General features: G+C 47.8%; 1 protein-coding gene across 2 annotated transcripts in view; it reads right to left on the reverse strand.

Annotated features, from left to right (window-relative positions):
- Positions 1–6,863: 6,863 nt before the first annotated feature.
- The window catches only part of MYBBP1A (MYB binding protein 1a), a 119,730-nt gene continuing 112,996 nt past the window's right edge, over positions 6,864–13,597 (reverse strand). For both annotated transcript variants that reach the window (XM_029612669.1, XM_029612670.1), the window contains exons 25-27: positions 12,663–12,764; positions 10,031–10,155; positions 6,864–8,451 (exon numbers count right to left, since the gene is read on the reverse strand). In XM_029612669.1, the coding sequence (XP_029468529.1) occupies positions 8,064–8,451; positions 10,031–10,155; positions 12,663–12,764 (615 nt within the window). In that variant the 3' untranslated portion in view covers positions 6,864–8,063. The remainder of the gene's footprint in view (positions 8,452–10,030; positions 10,156–12,662; positions 12,765–13,597) is intronic.

Raw genomic sequence — 13,597 nt, forward strand, 5'->3', positions numbered from 1 at the left:
CAAAAAGGCCTGGATGCGGGCAAGCATGAGGTCCATGCTGCGTACAACATATTTGACACTGCCTCTAGGGTGTCCGCAGCGGGGATTAGTGCAAGGTGGGCCTGGTTGAAATCCTCCGACCTAAGACCAGAGGTACAGGACAGGTTGGCTGACCTGCCCTGTGCTGGTGATAATCTCTTCGGAGACAAAATCCAGGAGACTGTGGCGCAGCTAAAGGACCACCATGAAACGCTGCGTCAACTTTCTTCAGTGCCTGCTGATTTCTCGTCCACCTCCAAGAGGAAATTCAGGCGAGACTCTAAGAGGCTGGCCTACAAACCAAGAAGGTATTATCCTCCAGCTTCCCAAGGTTAGCCTTCCAAGCCTCATCATAAAGGTCAGTCCAGGCAATCCCAACCTCAGAAGACCCAGCCTGCTCCTCAGCTTGGACCAGCGTCAGGATTTTGACTCCTCCCTGGAGAGCATATGCCAACCTCCTCTTCCATCTGTACCGGTCAGCGGTTGATTGTGCCACTTCACCAACATTTGGCACACAGTCACCACCAATCAGTGGGTGCTTGCGGTAGTCACTCAGGGTTACCACCTCAACTTCCTAATTGTACCGGCAGACTCTCCACTCTGACCACTCTCCTCTTCTAGAACAAGAGGTTTCCACCCTCCTTCAATTCCGGGCAATAGAACCAGTTCCCCTCTCCCAACAGGGGCAGGGGTTCTATTCCCGGTATTTCCTCATCCCAAAAAAGTTAGGTGGCGTTCGTCCAATTCTGGACCTCCGCGCCCTAAACAAGTTATCTACAAAGGGAAAAGTTCAAGATGGTAACCTTGGGTTCTCTACTTCCTCTTCTACAAAAAGGAGATTGGCTGTGTTCTCTAGATCTCCAAGACACGTAAACACACACATCTCAATTATTCCATCTCATCACAAATTCCTGTGATTCCTGGTCATCCCTTGTCACTTCCAGTACCATGTACTACCATTCGGCCTAGCATCCGCTCCACGAGTCTTCACCATGTGCCTCTTGGTGGTCGCAGCCTTCCTCAGGAGTCAGGGTGTCCACGTCTACCCTTATCTCGACGATTGGTTGATAAGGGCTCCGACTCAACAAGTCGCATTTGCGTCCTTGCGTCTCACTCTCCATACCCTGATCTCCCTAGGGTTTCTAATCAACTATCCCAAATCCAAGATAGGGTTTGGGATGGAACTATCCTTTATAGGGGCCAACCTAAACACTATACAGGCGAAAGCCTTCCTTCCTCAGGATCGGCTTTCACCCTGGCCTCTCTGGTGCATCATCTACTGACTCGAGTATCCTCAACTGCTCGTCACTTCCTCATACAGTTGGGTCACATGGCGTCTGAATTGCATGTCACTGTGACGGCCCTCCTAGCCATGAGAGAGGGTAATGGACTGGTCTAGCTGGACTTAAGGAAAGAATCAGGTACAAACAGATTGTAAGCCCTCTGGGGATAGGGAAATACCTACAGTACCTGGATGTAATCCACTTTGAAGCACTGAAAAAAGTGTGAAAAGTGGAATATTAATCTAAATAAATAAATAAATGCAGTGGACCCTAAAATCCCAGTTGGTTCAAGCTTGTCAACCAATGTCCAGCATTGTTCACGTTACCACATAGCTCCACCTGTCGCTGGCCTGGTGGATACAACCCTCCAATCTACTTCAAGGTCTTCCATTTCAGGCTCCAGAACCACAAATTACCTTGACAACAGACGCCTCCAATCTAGGGTGGGGTGCTCATGTCGGCGACCTACAGACTCAGGGAACCTGGTCTCCAGAGGAAGCCAAACATCAGATAAATTTCCTGGAGCTTTGGGCGATCAAATATGCCCTCAAGGTTTTCAAGATTGCCTTTTGAACAAAGCCATCCAGATTCAAATCGACAATCAGGAGGCGATGTGGTACATCAACAAGCAAGGGGGAACGGGCTCCTACCTCCTGTGTCAGGAAGCTGCAGAGATATGGGCGTGGGCTTTCCCACTTGATGTACCTCACAGCCACCTACTTACCGGGCGTGGACAATGTGTTGGTGGACAAGTTGAGTCGCACGTTTCATCCACACGAGTGGTCTCTCAACCCCACAGTAGCGGACACAATATTCCAACGTTGGGGTTACCCTCACATAGACCTCTTTGCATCAGTCCACAATTGCAAAGTAGAAAACTTCTGCTCTCTAACTCGCAGCCACCACTCACAACCAAGGGACGCTTTCGCCCTCTCATGGGCCAGCGGTCTCCTCTATGCGTACCCTCCACTTCCACTCATATCGAAGACTCGTTAAGTTATGGAGGGACAAAAGCGTAATGATTCTGATAGCCCCTCACTGGCCACGCTAGGTGTAGTTCCCAATCCTCCAGGACCTATCAGTACGCCGGCACATTCTTCTGGGGAAGGATCCGCTTCTGATAACTCAGAATGACGGATACTTGCGCCACCCCAACCTCCAGGCCCTATCGCTGACTGCCTGGATGTTGAAAGGTTAATACTCCAACCTCATAACCTTTCAGAGTCGGTGTCCCAAGTCCTGGTGGCTTCATGAAAGCCTTCCACGAGAAGGTCTTATCATTCTAAATGGAAGAGGTTTACAGTCTGGTGCACTTCCATGTCCAGAGACCTCTTCACTTGTTCCACCACGAAGTTTCTGGACTATCTCTGGCACCTGTCAGAGTCAGGTCTGAAAACTTCCTCCATCAGGGTGCACGTCAGCATGGTAGCTGCGTTTCATAAGGGCGTGGGGGATGTTATTTCAACACAACCCTTAGTAACACCCTTCATAAGAGGCTTGCTCCACTTAAAACCTCCTCTGTGCCCTCCAGCCTCTGCTTGGGACCTTAACGTGGTTTTGGGGCAGCTCATGAAACATCCGTTTGAGCCTCTCCACTATCTCACCTGGGAAGTGGTTTTTCTTCTCGCTATCACCTCTGCTCGCAGAGTTAGTGAGTTGCAGGCTTTAGTTACCTACCCCCCTTACACTAAAATTCTGCATGACAGGGTAGTGCTCCACACTCACCCTAAGTTTATACCAAAGGTAGTATCGGAATTTCATATTAGTCAGTGCATCATCCTACCTACCTTTTTTCCCAGGCCCCATTCAAACCCAGGAGAACAGGCTCTGCATTCCTTGGACTGCAAACGTGCCCTAGCCTTCTATCTAGACCGCACATCGGCCCACAGGAAATCCACTCAATTGTTTGTTTCTTTCGACACCATCGAATTGGGAAATCCTGTGGGAAAGCAGACCCTCTCCTCCTGGTTAGCGGACTGTATTTCTTTTTGCTACCAGCAAGCAGGCATTCCGCTGCAAGACCTTGTAAAAGCACACTATCAGTAGTGCATCTACATTCGGTGCCGCTTGCTGATATTTGTAAGTCTGCTACCTGGAGTTCTCTCCATACCTTTGCAGCCCATTATTGCTTAGATAAGGCTGGCAGACAAGATTTCATCTTTGGCCAATCTGTTCTGCGCAACTTGTTTTCAGTTTAACTACACAACATCCTTCCACCAACCCGTTCAGGGTTTCAGGATGCCCTCCTTACCAAATTCCACCTCTGTTGCTGTGCCTGTTGCACATCTTCTGGGTGTATTTGGTGCATCGCTCGGGCATCCTCAGCTCGTTACTCACACATACGTGAGGACTACCGTCCTGCTTGCCCTGTGAGAAAGCAGAGTTGCTTACCTGTAACAGGTATTCTCACAGGACAGCAGGATGTTAGTCCTCTCGAAACCCACCCGCCACCCCGCGGAGCTGGGTTTGCTTGCTTCTTTATTTTTCGCACGTACTTTTTACTATAAGACGAGACTGAAGGGGGACCCCTGCTGGATGCAGGGTCAGTGTATTGCTGGGCAGGCCCAGTAGGTGCCAGTCAAAGTTCTAGAAACTTTGACAAAAGTGTTCCGTGATTGGGCTCCATCCTGTGATGTCACCCATATGTGAGGACTAACATCCTGCTGCCTGTGAGAACACCTGTTACAGGTAAGCAACTCTGCTGACTCTCTAGCCTGGGGATGTTATCTTGAGGATCCCAAAACTATGGGGTGGAGTTGGACCTTTGCTATAGTATTTTTACAGGGTTGATGTGTCTTTGGTATGGGAATTAATTTTTTTTTTAACTGGGCAAAGGTAATACCAATATGAATCCTTGTCCAGCTTGGTTAATGAGACATCTCCCAGAAGATGCTTTAGTATATTCAGTTATTAATGCCTCTCCAGTCAGGATTGTTTCCACGAGTCTCAAACAATGGAATGTCAAGCCCTCTTCTGAAAAAAAAAACTGTGTGAAAATTACTGTCCGGTATCAAAATTTACCATTTGGGGCAAAAATGATTGAAGTTGTGGAAGATTCTGGGGCCTGCTTTCAGCATGGAGACAGTGGCAAAAGCTTTAATTGATGATATGCGACTGATGATGGACCAAGGGGGGAATCTGAGTCCAGTGATCCTCTTTGTTCTGTGACATTTGATACAAATGACTCAATTCTGCTTAATTGTCTTAAGGCTATGCTTATAAGGAGCATAATTGCCAAATGTTTTTTCTCATTGCTCTATGGGAGGTCACAGATCATTACTATGGATGGGTTTTCATCTACTTAAGTGACCAATTAAACGGGTACCATCTTCCTAAGGTACATCTTCAACTCTAGAAGCCATTATTAGGGGACCAGAGACTGAAGGTGTATATGCATGCTGACATTATTCAGTCTTACTGCCTCTCTACCATGAGCCAGCCAGATGTTTCTACTTATTTAGAAATTAGGTTCAATAGTTACCTGGACAAAAACTAATGGGCTTAAACTTAATGCAGAAAAAAAAAAGCGGAGACAGAAACAGAGAATATATGACGGCAGCCAAAGACCACCTGGCCCATTCAGTCTGCTCATGCACATCTCCTGCTCAGCTTTATAAGTCCCTTCCTCTCCCTCAGAGATCCCCCTGTGTGTGTCCCATCTACTCATACAGTCCTCATCGCCACTGCAAGCCTGTTCCATGCATACACCATCCTTTCTGTAAAGAAATATTTCCTTAGATTGCACCTACCCCCCCTTTCACCCTCATCCCATGACCCCCCCCCCCTTCTAGAGCCTCCTTTCCATGGAAAGAAGCCTGGCTGCTGTGCATTTATTCCTTAGATGTATTTAAAATGTGGGCAGGCAAGTCTTCTCCCCCTCAGACATGCCCAGATTTTAAGGCTGAAAATATAAAATGGGCACGTCAGAATGAAGAAAGCTGAGCGTCTGCTTAGACGTGCGAGACCCTGGTTCCTACAGTTACTAGAAAGGCTGTTCTGGCAGCTCAGGGCTGCAAACAACTTAAGCTGCATTTACTGCCAGCTGATTTCAGATCCATAATGCAGGCTGTAGTACAAAATCCTTTAGGATATTGCAATGCCATTTGCATGGGACTTCCTCAAGGAACTGCTTCTCAGCTGCAGGCAATTCAGAAGTGAGCTGCTCAGGGTCCAGCTGTTAGGGAAGTGCTGCCGTTAACGCTCCGTGCTAGGGTTAAGCTTTCAGGCTTCGTTTTTCGCAACATAAATCGGAGGGGCTCATCGTACCCAAGCAGAAGAGTGGCGGAGTCTCACAATCCACCCCCACCTCTTGCATTCCAGCCAAATTTTGAGACTTGCGATATTGCCTTTGAATGTAGCGTGTTCAGTCAGAACTAGAGAAAGGGAGATTAAAGATTATTTGCGGTTTAGATGTCACCTGAAACCTGGTTATTTTGTTGGGAAAGCCTTTGCTGGTCTGTGAGGCAGATCGATGGGATAACTGTTCTGGTTTTTCGGCTGAAGTGCATTTTGCTAACTCCCGAGTCTTGTCACTGACTGGCATGTTCATGATGTAGGCAGTACAGAGGGCTACAGGTTTTATTTAGATACTTTATGTGTTTTACGTCTTCATTTTACTTTAGGTTACTATCGTTGTGAATACTGCATTGTTTTATATTGTCTTTGTGCGATCTAGCTGTTATCCACCTTGTACAGGCTTGTGAAAAGACAGAATATGAACTTGCAAACTAAATCTAATAACCCATTATGGGGGGGGGGGGGGAGGATAGTTTTTAAGCCCTGTGGCTAGTACCTGTGGGCCTGCAAGTGAATTTTCAAAGAGAAGCTTCCCACAGAGTTGCTTGGTGGAAGTCCTCATGTTTTAATTTGTGAAGGGGGACTGACTGACCTTTACAGCACATGACTGGGGGGGGGGGGGGTAGGGGGACATACAAGGCCTAAGCCACTCTAGAAACTGGACTAGGCCTTAATTTGATAAGTTAACAGGTTCTCATGATAGAAAACAAACCCACTGGAATCATAACCCCTTTTACTGCCTCCCACCGAGATCAACAGCTTGTAACAAGGGACGGCAGAAAAGCCCTGTGCCTTCCCCCCCCCCAAACCCTTCCCAATATTTGCCACTCCGCACCCCTTTTCTTCCCGGACAAGGGCTGAAGAGAAAGTCCCCTCCGAGACCAAGCCTCCATGCTGCTCTTAAGGTGGCAGTGGGGAGAGAGGGGGATTCATCGCCACAAGCAGCAGAAGTCACCACCTTTCCTCCTCCCCGTCTGTGTCTAAGCAGGCCCCACCAGGCAGAAAGCTTCAAGCAGAGCAACCACAGCTGAACAACAGGGCCAGGCCAAAAACACCTCACTAACATGGTTCAGGTGCGGCAGAACGTCCCGCCGGCGATGGGAGGTGCCCAGTGCCAGTCTGCCACATTTCCCAAGAGAGGGCAAAAGGCAGGCCAGACTTTTACAGACACTGGTGTAAAACGTTAAAAGCGCCAGGCTGAAGACAGTCATCACTCGGCCCTTCAGCAGAAAGCAGATTCCCACGAAGCAAGGTCAAAAAAAAAAAAAAAAAAGAAGGAAGGATTTTATTTCAATAAGGAAGACAAAGTGGTAGGAACAACAATTATAATTTGATCAACCGGAACAGCAGAACAAAACAGGTATCAAAATCTTCACTGTTATGGCAGGAGCACAAATTAGGTGAATCCCTGCAGGGATGCTAACTAGGGCCCTGCAATACCAGGACTGCAGAGCACAGAGTTCTGTCCCTCCATGGACCCAGGGTGCAATTCGTAGATTTCAAAAAAATTCAGGTGCATTCTAAAACGCTTTAAAAATTAAAAACAAAACAAAAAACAAAAAACAAAACAAAACACACAGCTTTCTCATGTAAAAAAAACAAACTTATTTCTGTAGTCTTCCTCCCTGTGCCAGATCGTACTAGGAGCAGTCCAATCCCCCCTCCCATGTAGTTTCTTTTTCTAGCAGTTTACCTCCTCCTCATACTGACGTTTTAAGGACCTTTCTGACTCCTCCTAAACAATCTCCACAAACTGCCGTCAGCAGGAAAATCCAACCATGACCTGGAGCTGCAGCCGGTTCCACCCCGGAGATGAGGGTCCTCGGGACATGGCTTCAGATTGCCGTAGTTACAGTCAGCATCCCATGAAATTAAGACTTTTAGACTGAACACCACAGATATGGGAGTAGGTCCTGGAATGGGCCTCCATTACAAAGGAAGAGACACAGGAAAAAGTCTGCATAAAATGGGCTCCTGTTTCATTGCCTTACAGGGTAGGCCACAGTTCATCTGCTGTCTTAAAGTCCTGTGATTCAGCAGCTATCAAAAGCTCATGAAGAGTCGACCTTGAACCACGAATGCTATATAGATGGGAGGAGAGAGGCGGGCAGGCACGGAGCCATCGCCCACACGGGGAGCACCCCCTGCTGCTGTGAACAGAAGGAGGGTGCTCTGGGTTTGGGCGATTTTCTTTTAAAGAAGCAGTCGGCTCGTGCATGGCCAAGTAGAAGGCCAGGAGACCAGGCTAACAGAAAATGAGTTTGGGCCAAGCTTGAGGCCACAACTATCCAACTTCACCTGACAGTCCATGACTTCTGTAGCCAAAGTCAGACGGTCTCCTAAGGGGCGCGTCAAACTGAACCTGGGGAAGTGCAAAAAAACCCCACATCAATGACCAGGAGAATTAATGTGTTTGCCGTAAGGCCCTCCTGAGACTGCTCCCTCTGACGTCGGGAGGGTCCGTCTCTATTCTGCCTGCGCCGGGACTTTTTTCTTTTTAATCTTTGCTTTGCCCGGGACGTTTGTTGCTGTCTCCTGGACCTTCTTCTCCAGCTGCCGTTTGACCTTCTTCACGGCCGGGCCCTGCTCGGGCGCATCCTCCCCGCCTCCTCGCCCTTTGTGTTTGCGGTTTCTCTTCTTTTTCTTGGCGGCGGCAGCCACCGGCTGGGCTTCCTTGGCAGGCTGCTCTCCGCTCTCGGCCCTGTTCTCCTTCTGCTCACCCATTGCTGCTGCCGCCTTCCGCTTTTTGCGTTTCTTGGTCTCCGGTAGAAAGCCTCTCTTTTTCTTTGGCACACCGGTGACAGCGGGAGTGTTTTTGGCCTGGACTTTCACCTTTTTCTCCTTCTTGGGTCGCCTGTAACCAAAAGCAAAGGAAAATCAGGGCACACTGGACCCAGAAAGATGAAATGCACCCACAAGTAACGTGTTACACCCAGGACAAGTATTTAGCATCTCAGGCTCGGTATCCTTACGCAGGGACAGCAGACTGGCGTAGGACCGATGCAGTTCATGGCAGAGACTCTGGAGTCGAGTTGGGACACCCTCTCCATATGTGCTCCGATTCTCAAGGATCTTCCAGCATCAAAGCGACAAATAAAGCACGTGCGTATTTATTTATTCTACTGAGTAAAGGTCCCATGGCTGCCTTGTCGATCCACTCGAATACATAGAACGAAGGCGAGAACTTTTTATTGGACGTGCTTCAGTGTAGTGTGACAAGCTATCAGGGGCTAAGCTCCCTTTATGGGGGTCTTCATTTTACTTCCTGGGGCAGCTTTCCCCAAGGCTGAAATTAAACCCATCTCACCCTCCAGCTTCCTCCATGATGTAATGTCAGGTGGAGACAATTTCTCAACAACAATCATTAACATTTAACAAAAGGCTGCGAGAAAGATTTAGGAGGTTATCAATACAGGTTTCTCACAGCCCCTGCCCCCCCCCCCCCTGATGGGCACAGCATGGGGACATGACCTTTTCCATCAAGATCCAGAGCAACTTTCACATTTAAAATAGCCCATCTTTGCTCTAACGACGATGGGCATATGAGGCCCACCAAGAAGCAGCCAGAAGTGACAATTTAGAGAGTAACTTTCAAAAGTGGAAAATTTCCCACCCTCTATGCAAGTAGCACTATGAGCATTCCCGGGGGAGCCGGGGTTTGCTAGTTTGTGCATATTTTTTTACCCAGACAAACAAGCGTGCATAAGAAGTGGGTGCAGAGCTGCGCCTATACTTCCTATTTTAGCTGATTTTCTAAAAGTGGTGGAGGGCCCCAGCTACGCTAACCACCCTCGCAGAACCGGTCAGTGATTCTAACCTCGGCCAGGCCCCCTGCCAACCAGAAGCTACCACTAACTGCATTCCAGCATTGGAAAGGCTCAACGCTCACTCACCCGCATTTGGTGAAGAAAGGTTACCGGATAACACCGGGATATCAGGTACAGGCTGGGCTAGTCCTCATTTTCCCTCTCTCGTCCCCCTCCCCCAATTGTGTGTAAGCTCTCACAGTCCCCCATGCCTACAAGTGGAACCAGGACAAACCCCCCCCCCCCCCCAAATCCATGCAATGAAACTGGAATTCCAAAACCAGGACCAGACCAGTCTGTTCCCATTGACTCCGGGGGTCACACACAAACCTGAACGCTTCACCAGGGAATCCTGGAAAGAACCAAAATTTCTTCATTTACTTGTTAAAAGAAAAAGTTGTTTAAGACTTTTTCTTACACTTTGACAAAAGACTTTCTTCACTCACGACAGCCTGAAAACGAAAAATGTTTGGTAGAATAAGGCCACCCGCTCTCCCCTACCCTACGTTAAAGCACAGGTAGTTTTCCCCAGGAGTTCTTTCCTAACCCTCGCAGACTTCAGTCACCCACCAACGAAGTTCAGAAAACATGATTTATGGACACGTTACTGCAGCAGGGAGTACGTACACATAGCCCAGAAGCTTCATGACGTTCCAGTAGAGATCATCCAGACGGCTGGACTTCCCGAATCCTTCCTGCTGGCTCAGGGTTTGCAGCACCGGGGGCACGGCAGTCAGGTCAACATCCAGTTTCTGTGGAATTTCAGTCAGAATGCGTTAAGAGTCCCAGAAAGAGCTTCTATCACCTATCGCATGCCTTCCTGAGGCCGTGCCGACAATATAAGGAGCTACACACGGACTGCAAGAATTACACCTTGTACTCCCATTCAGCACCCAAGGCAAGAATGATCCTGAGATGGCAACCTGCACAAGTCTTCAAGACCACACTGGCTCTTGCTCTGCTAACATCCACACGTTCTCAACAGTTCAAATTCTGAAACTTCTTTGGCCAATTCTTATGTTCACCCTATAGAGCAGAGCTTTCCAAACTTTTCATGTTAGTGACACACTTTTTAGACAAACATAATTTCGTGACACAGTAATTCAGTCTACCAGCAAACCAGAAGTTAAAGGTTAAACGAACAAAATGTATTTCAACAATTTATGTATGTTTCCTTAAATATATACATAAATAAAATGTTTCACAACACAACCTATCTCATAATAAATATTTGCAGGCTTCCACTTCCTCCATGCTGATCTCGTACATTGTGAGATCGGCATAGAGAAAGTGCTATTCTTGCACATTCCCAAAGATTACATGTGCCAATCACTAAAAAGTAATTTTTTTTTTTACCTTTGCTGTCTGATCTTAGTTTTCTAATCGGTTGGTCACAGGCTTTTTTTTCCACCTTTCCTTTCTTGTTTTTTTGCCAATTCCTTTTACAGGGTCTTTTTTTCTATTTCTTTTCTCTCCATCTGTCTTCCCTCAAACACACAATCAGGTTCTCATTCTCACACGCTATCTCACACATTCTCACACACACAGGCTCTCACTCACATGCAATCTCACACATCCACAGCTCTCACTCTCACATGCCTCTCTCTCATACATACATACATACTGTCTCTCTCGTGCACATGCTGTCTCACTCTCACACACACAGGCTCTCTCACTCCTACATGCTCTCTTGCTCAAGCACAGGCTCTCACTGGCACATGCTGTCCCTCTGCACGGGTTGCCGAAGGATGGGCTCTTCAGAGGCCCTGATCTTCCCTGGCCGTGACATGGGATCTGCAGCGGCCCTGCTATCGGGTTTCCTCCTCTTCTCGGGCTGCCGCGACGTGGGATCCACAGCGGCCCTGCTATCGGGTTTCCTCCTCTTCTCGGGCTGTCGCGACGTGGGATCCGCAACGGCCCATTAATGCTGCTCTTCTTCTGTACGCAGCAGATGCTCCTCCTCCTTCCTGCCCATGCGGCTCCGGCAACGTTTTTCTTCCAGGGCTGCACAGGCAGGAAGGAGGAGGAGTGAACGTGACCCTTTTCTTCGGGCCGTGGTGATGTAAGCTCCACCACTGCCCGCCGATCTTCCCGCTATAGTTCCCTGCTTCCGCCGGCCCTGTGGACCGGGCGACACACCTCCACACTACAGGCGACACACTAATGTGTCCCGACACACACTTTGGAAAGCTCTGCTATAGAGATCCAGTTTACTCTAGATTTGATACTGCTACTAGAGCTCTTCTCTATCATCTCTTACCACCTCTCCCCCACACCAAACTCTTCCCTGCCTTCATGGTCCTTTTCATTTCTTTTCCAGCTTCCCATCTCCTCTCTATCTCCACTGGGATCCCTCCCCTCTTCCTTCTTTTCTCTCTCATCTCCATCACTTTTCTTTCCCTCCTGCCTTCATTTTCCCTCTCTATCCTCTCCTCCCAGGCTGTTTTGACAATTCCCCATCTTCCTTTGCCTCTGGTATTCCTCCTTCCTCTGAAAGATCTATTTTGTATGCAAGAAATCTTTTTGCATAAAAAAAGAAAAAAAGTCATAAGTAAGAATTAACATAAACCTTTCTTCAGGCAAAGGGTACCACTGAAAGGGCCCAAGCGAGCCTGGTATCCCACCTTCCCCAATGCTGGTGTTTTAATCAGTTTCTTCTCTAATACCCATGGAGGCAGATTCTGAGTGCAAGTTCCGCCCTCACTCGAGTGATGTCATTGGGGTCTCGCCCTGTGCTTTTCAGCTATCGGGTGCCTTGCTACTTTACACCTATAGGGAGGGCATGCATGGTATTCGGTGTGGGAGAAAGTGTTCAAGATGCCTCTTAGACGAGACAAAGATGAGAAAGAGAAGAGTCCTTTCAGGGAGGATAAAGAGAGGACAATAGGGATCAGTGGGGAAAAGATAAGAGGAGCGCTGCTCGGGGATTCTGAAGGCCAAAGAGCGAGTCGGCTCCGAAGAGTCACAGCGGGAGCGAAGGAATGAATCATCGGAGGCTGCACCACAGAGACTTTCTGCTCAATCTCCTGGAGCGCACCAACACAAGCATGAACTCTGCCAGACAGCCGAGGCACTGCAGTCATCATAAACTGAGAAGCTTCTGATTCAAAAGCCTCTTTGCCTTGGGCTCAAGCCCAATCACAAGCCAACATCGTGGCGTTGGATAGCTCAAACAGAGCCAAAGTGGGGGATTTTCCCCGGCACTGCGAGGACCTGCATGCTTGAAAAATATCAGAGGTGCACGCCGGACGCGACCTACCTCTTGGTTCACCTTTTTAATCAGGAAGCTCAAGAGCTCCAAACACTGGATCACTTTCTCCTGGTCGATCTTCACCTTGAACTCGCTCACAGCTTTTAAACTCTGTTTTTAAGAAAAAAAAAAAGAATAATCTGCTATTAAAGGTCAGTACATTAAAATCTAGATTCTGTGCGAGCTGTGAAACTGTTAAATGCACTGTCGCAAAGGTTATCCCAGGAGGACGCTGTATGTGAGCTTGAGAGGTATGACTGCAAAGGAATACACATAAGGCAAAATAATCCCAACTCCAGGCACACAATGCTGGCTTCTGTATTTGGAGTCATCATCCAGGAAAAGAATCACTGTAGGCAACATGGTGAAATACTCGGCTCAGTGAGTGGTAGTGGGGAAAAAAAAAGAGAATGTTAGGAGTTATTAGGGAAGGAAAGGAAGATATCATAATGTTGCTGTATAGATCTGTGGTGCAACCGCACCTTGAGTATCATGTGTACTTCTGGTGGCCCCATCTAAAAAAAAGATACAACTAGGGTTGCCAACTTTCCACAGTCAAATTTCCGAACATTTGGAGATACTGTTTAACGTCTCTGCTGAAGGAGTTTATGCACATGCAACTTATTACCACTCTTCACCATTGGGAAAGCACAGAAACATGGAACATAATAAAAGATAAGGCCTAATTTTCTTCCCGCTACAGTGCCATAGACCCCAGAGGATCTCTGACTTTTTCCTCACTTCTTTGCAATTAATGATCCTCTGTACGTGCCTCGTGTGTTCTTGAACTGTTATTGCTTTTGCCTCTTATCACCTCCACTGGGAGGCTATTCTATGAATCCACCATCCTTTCGGTGAAGAAATATTTTCTGAATCCTGAGTTTATTCCTTTGGAGCCTAATATCTTGACCACTCCTCCTCAAACTGCTGTATCTGGAAAAAGT

Source organism: Rhinatrema bivittatum, chromosome 8 (assembly GCF_901001135.1).
Source record: "Rhinatrema bivittatum chromosome 8, aRhiBiv1.1, whole genome shotgun sequence".
In the NCBI taxonomy this organism is placed as follows: Eukaryota; Metazoa; Chordata; class Amphibia; order Gymnophiona; family Rhinatrematidae; genus Rhinatrema; species Rhinatrema bivittatum.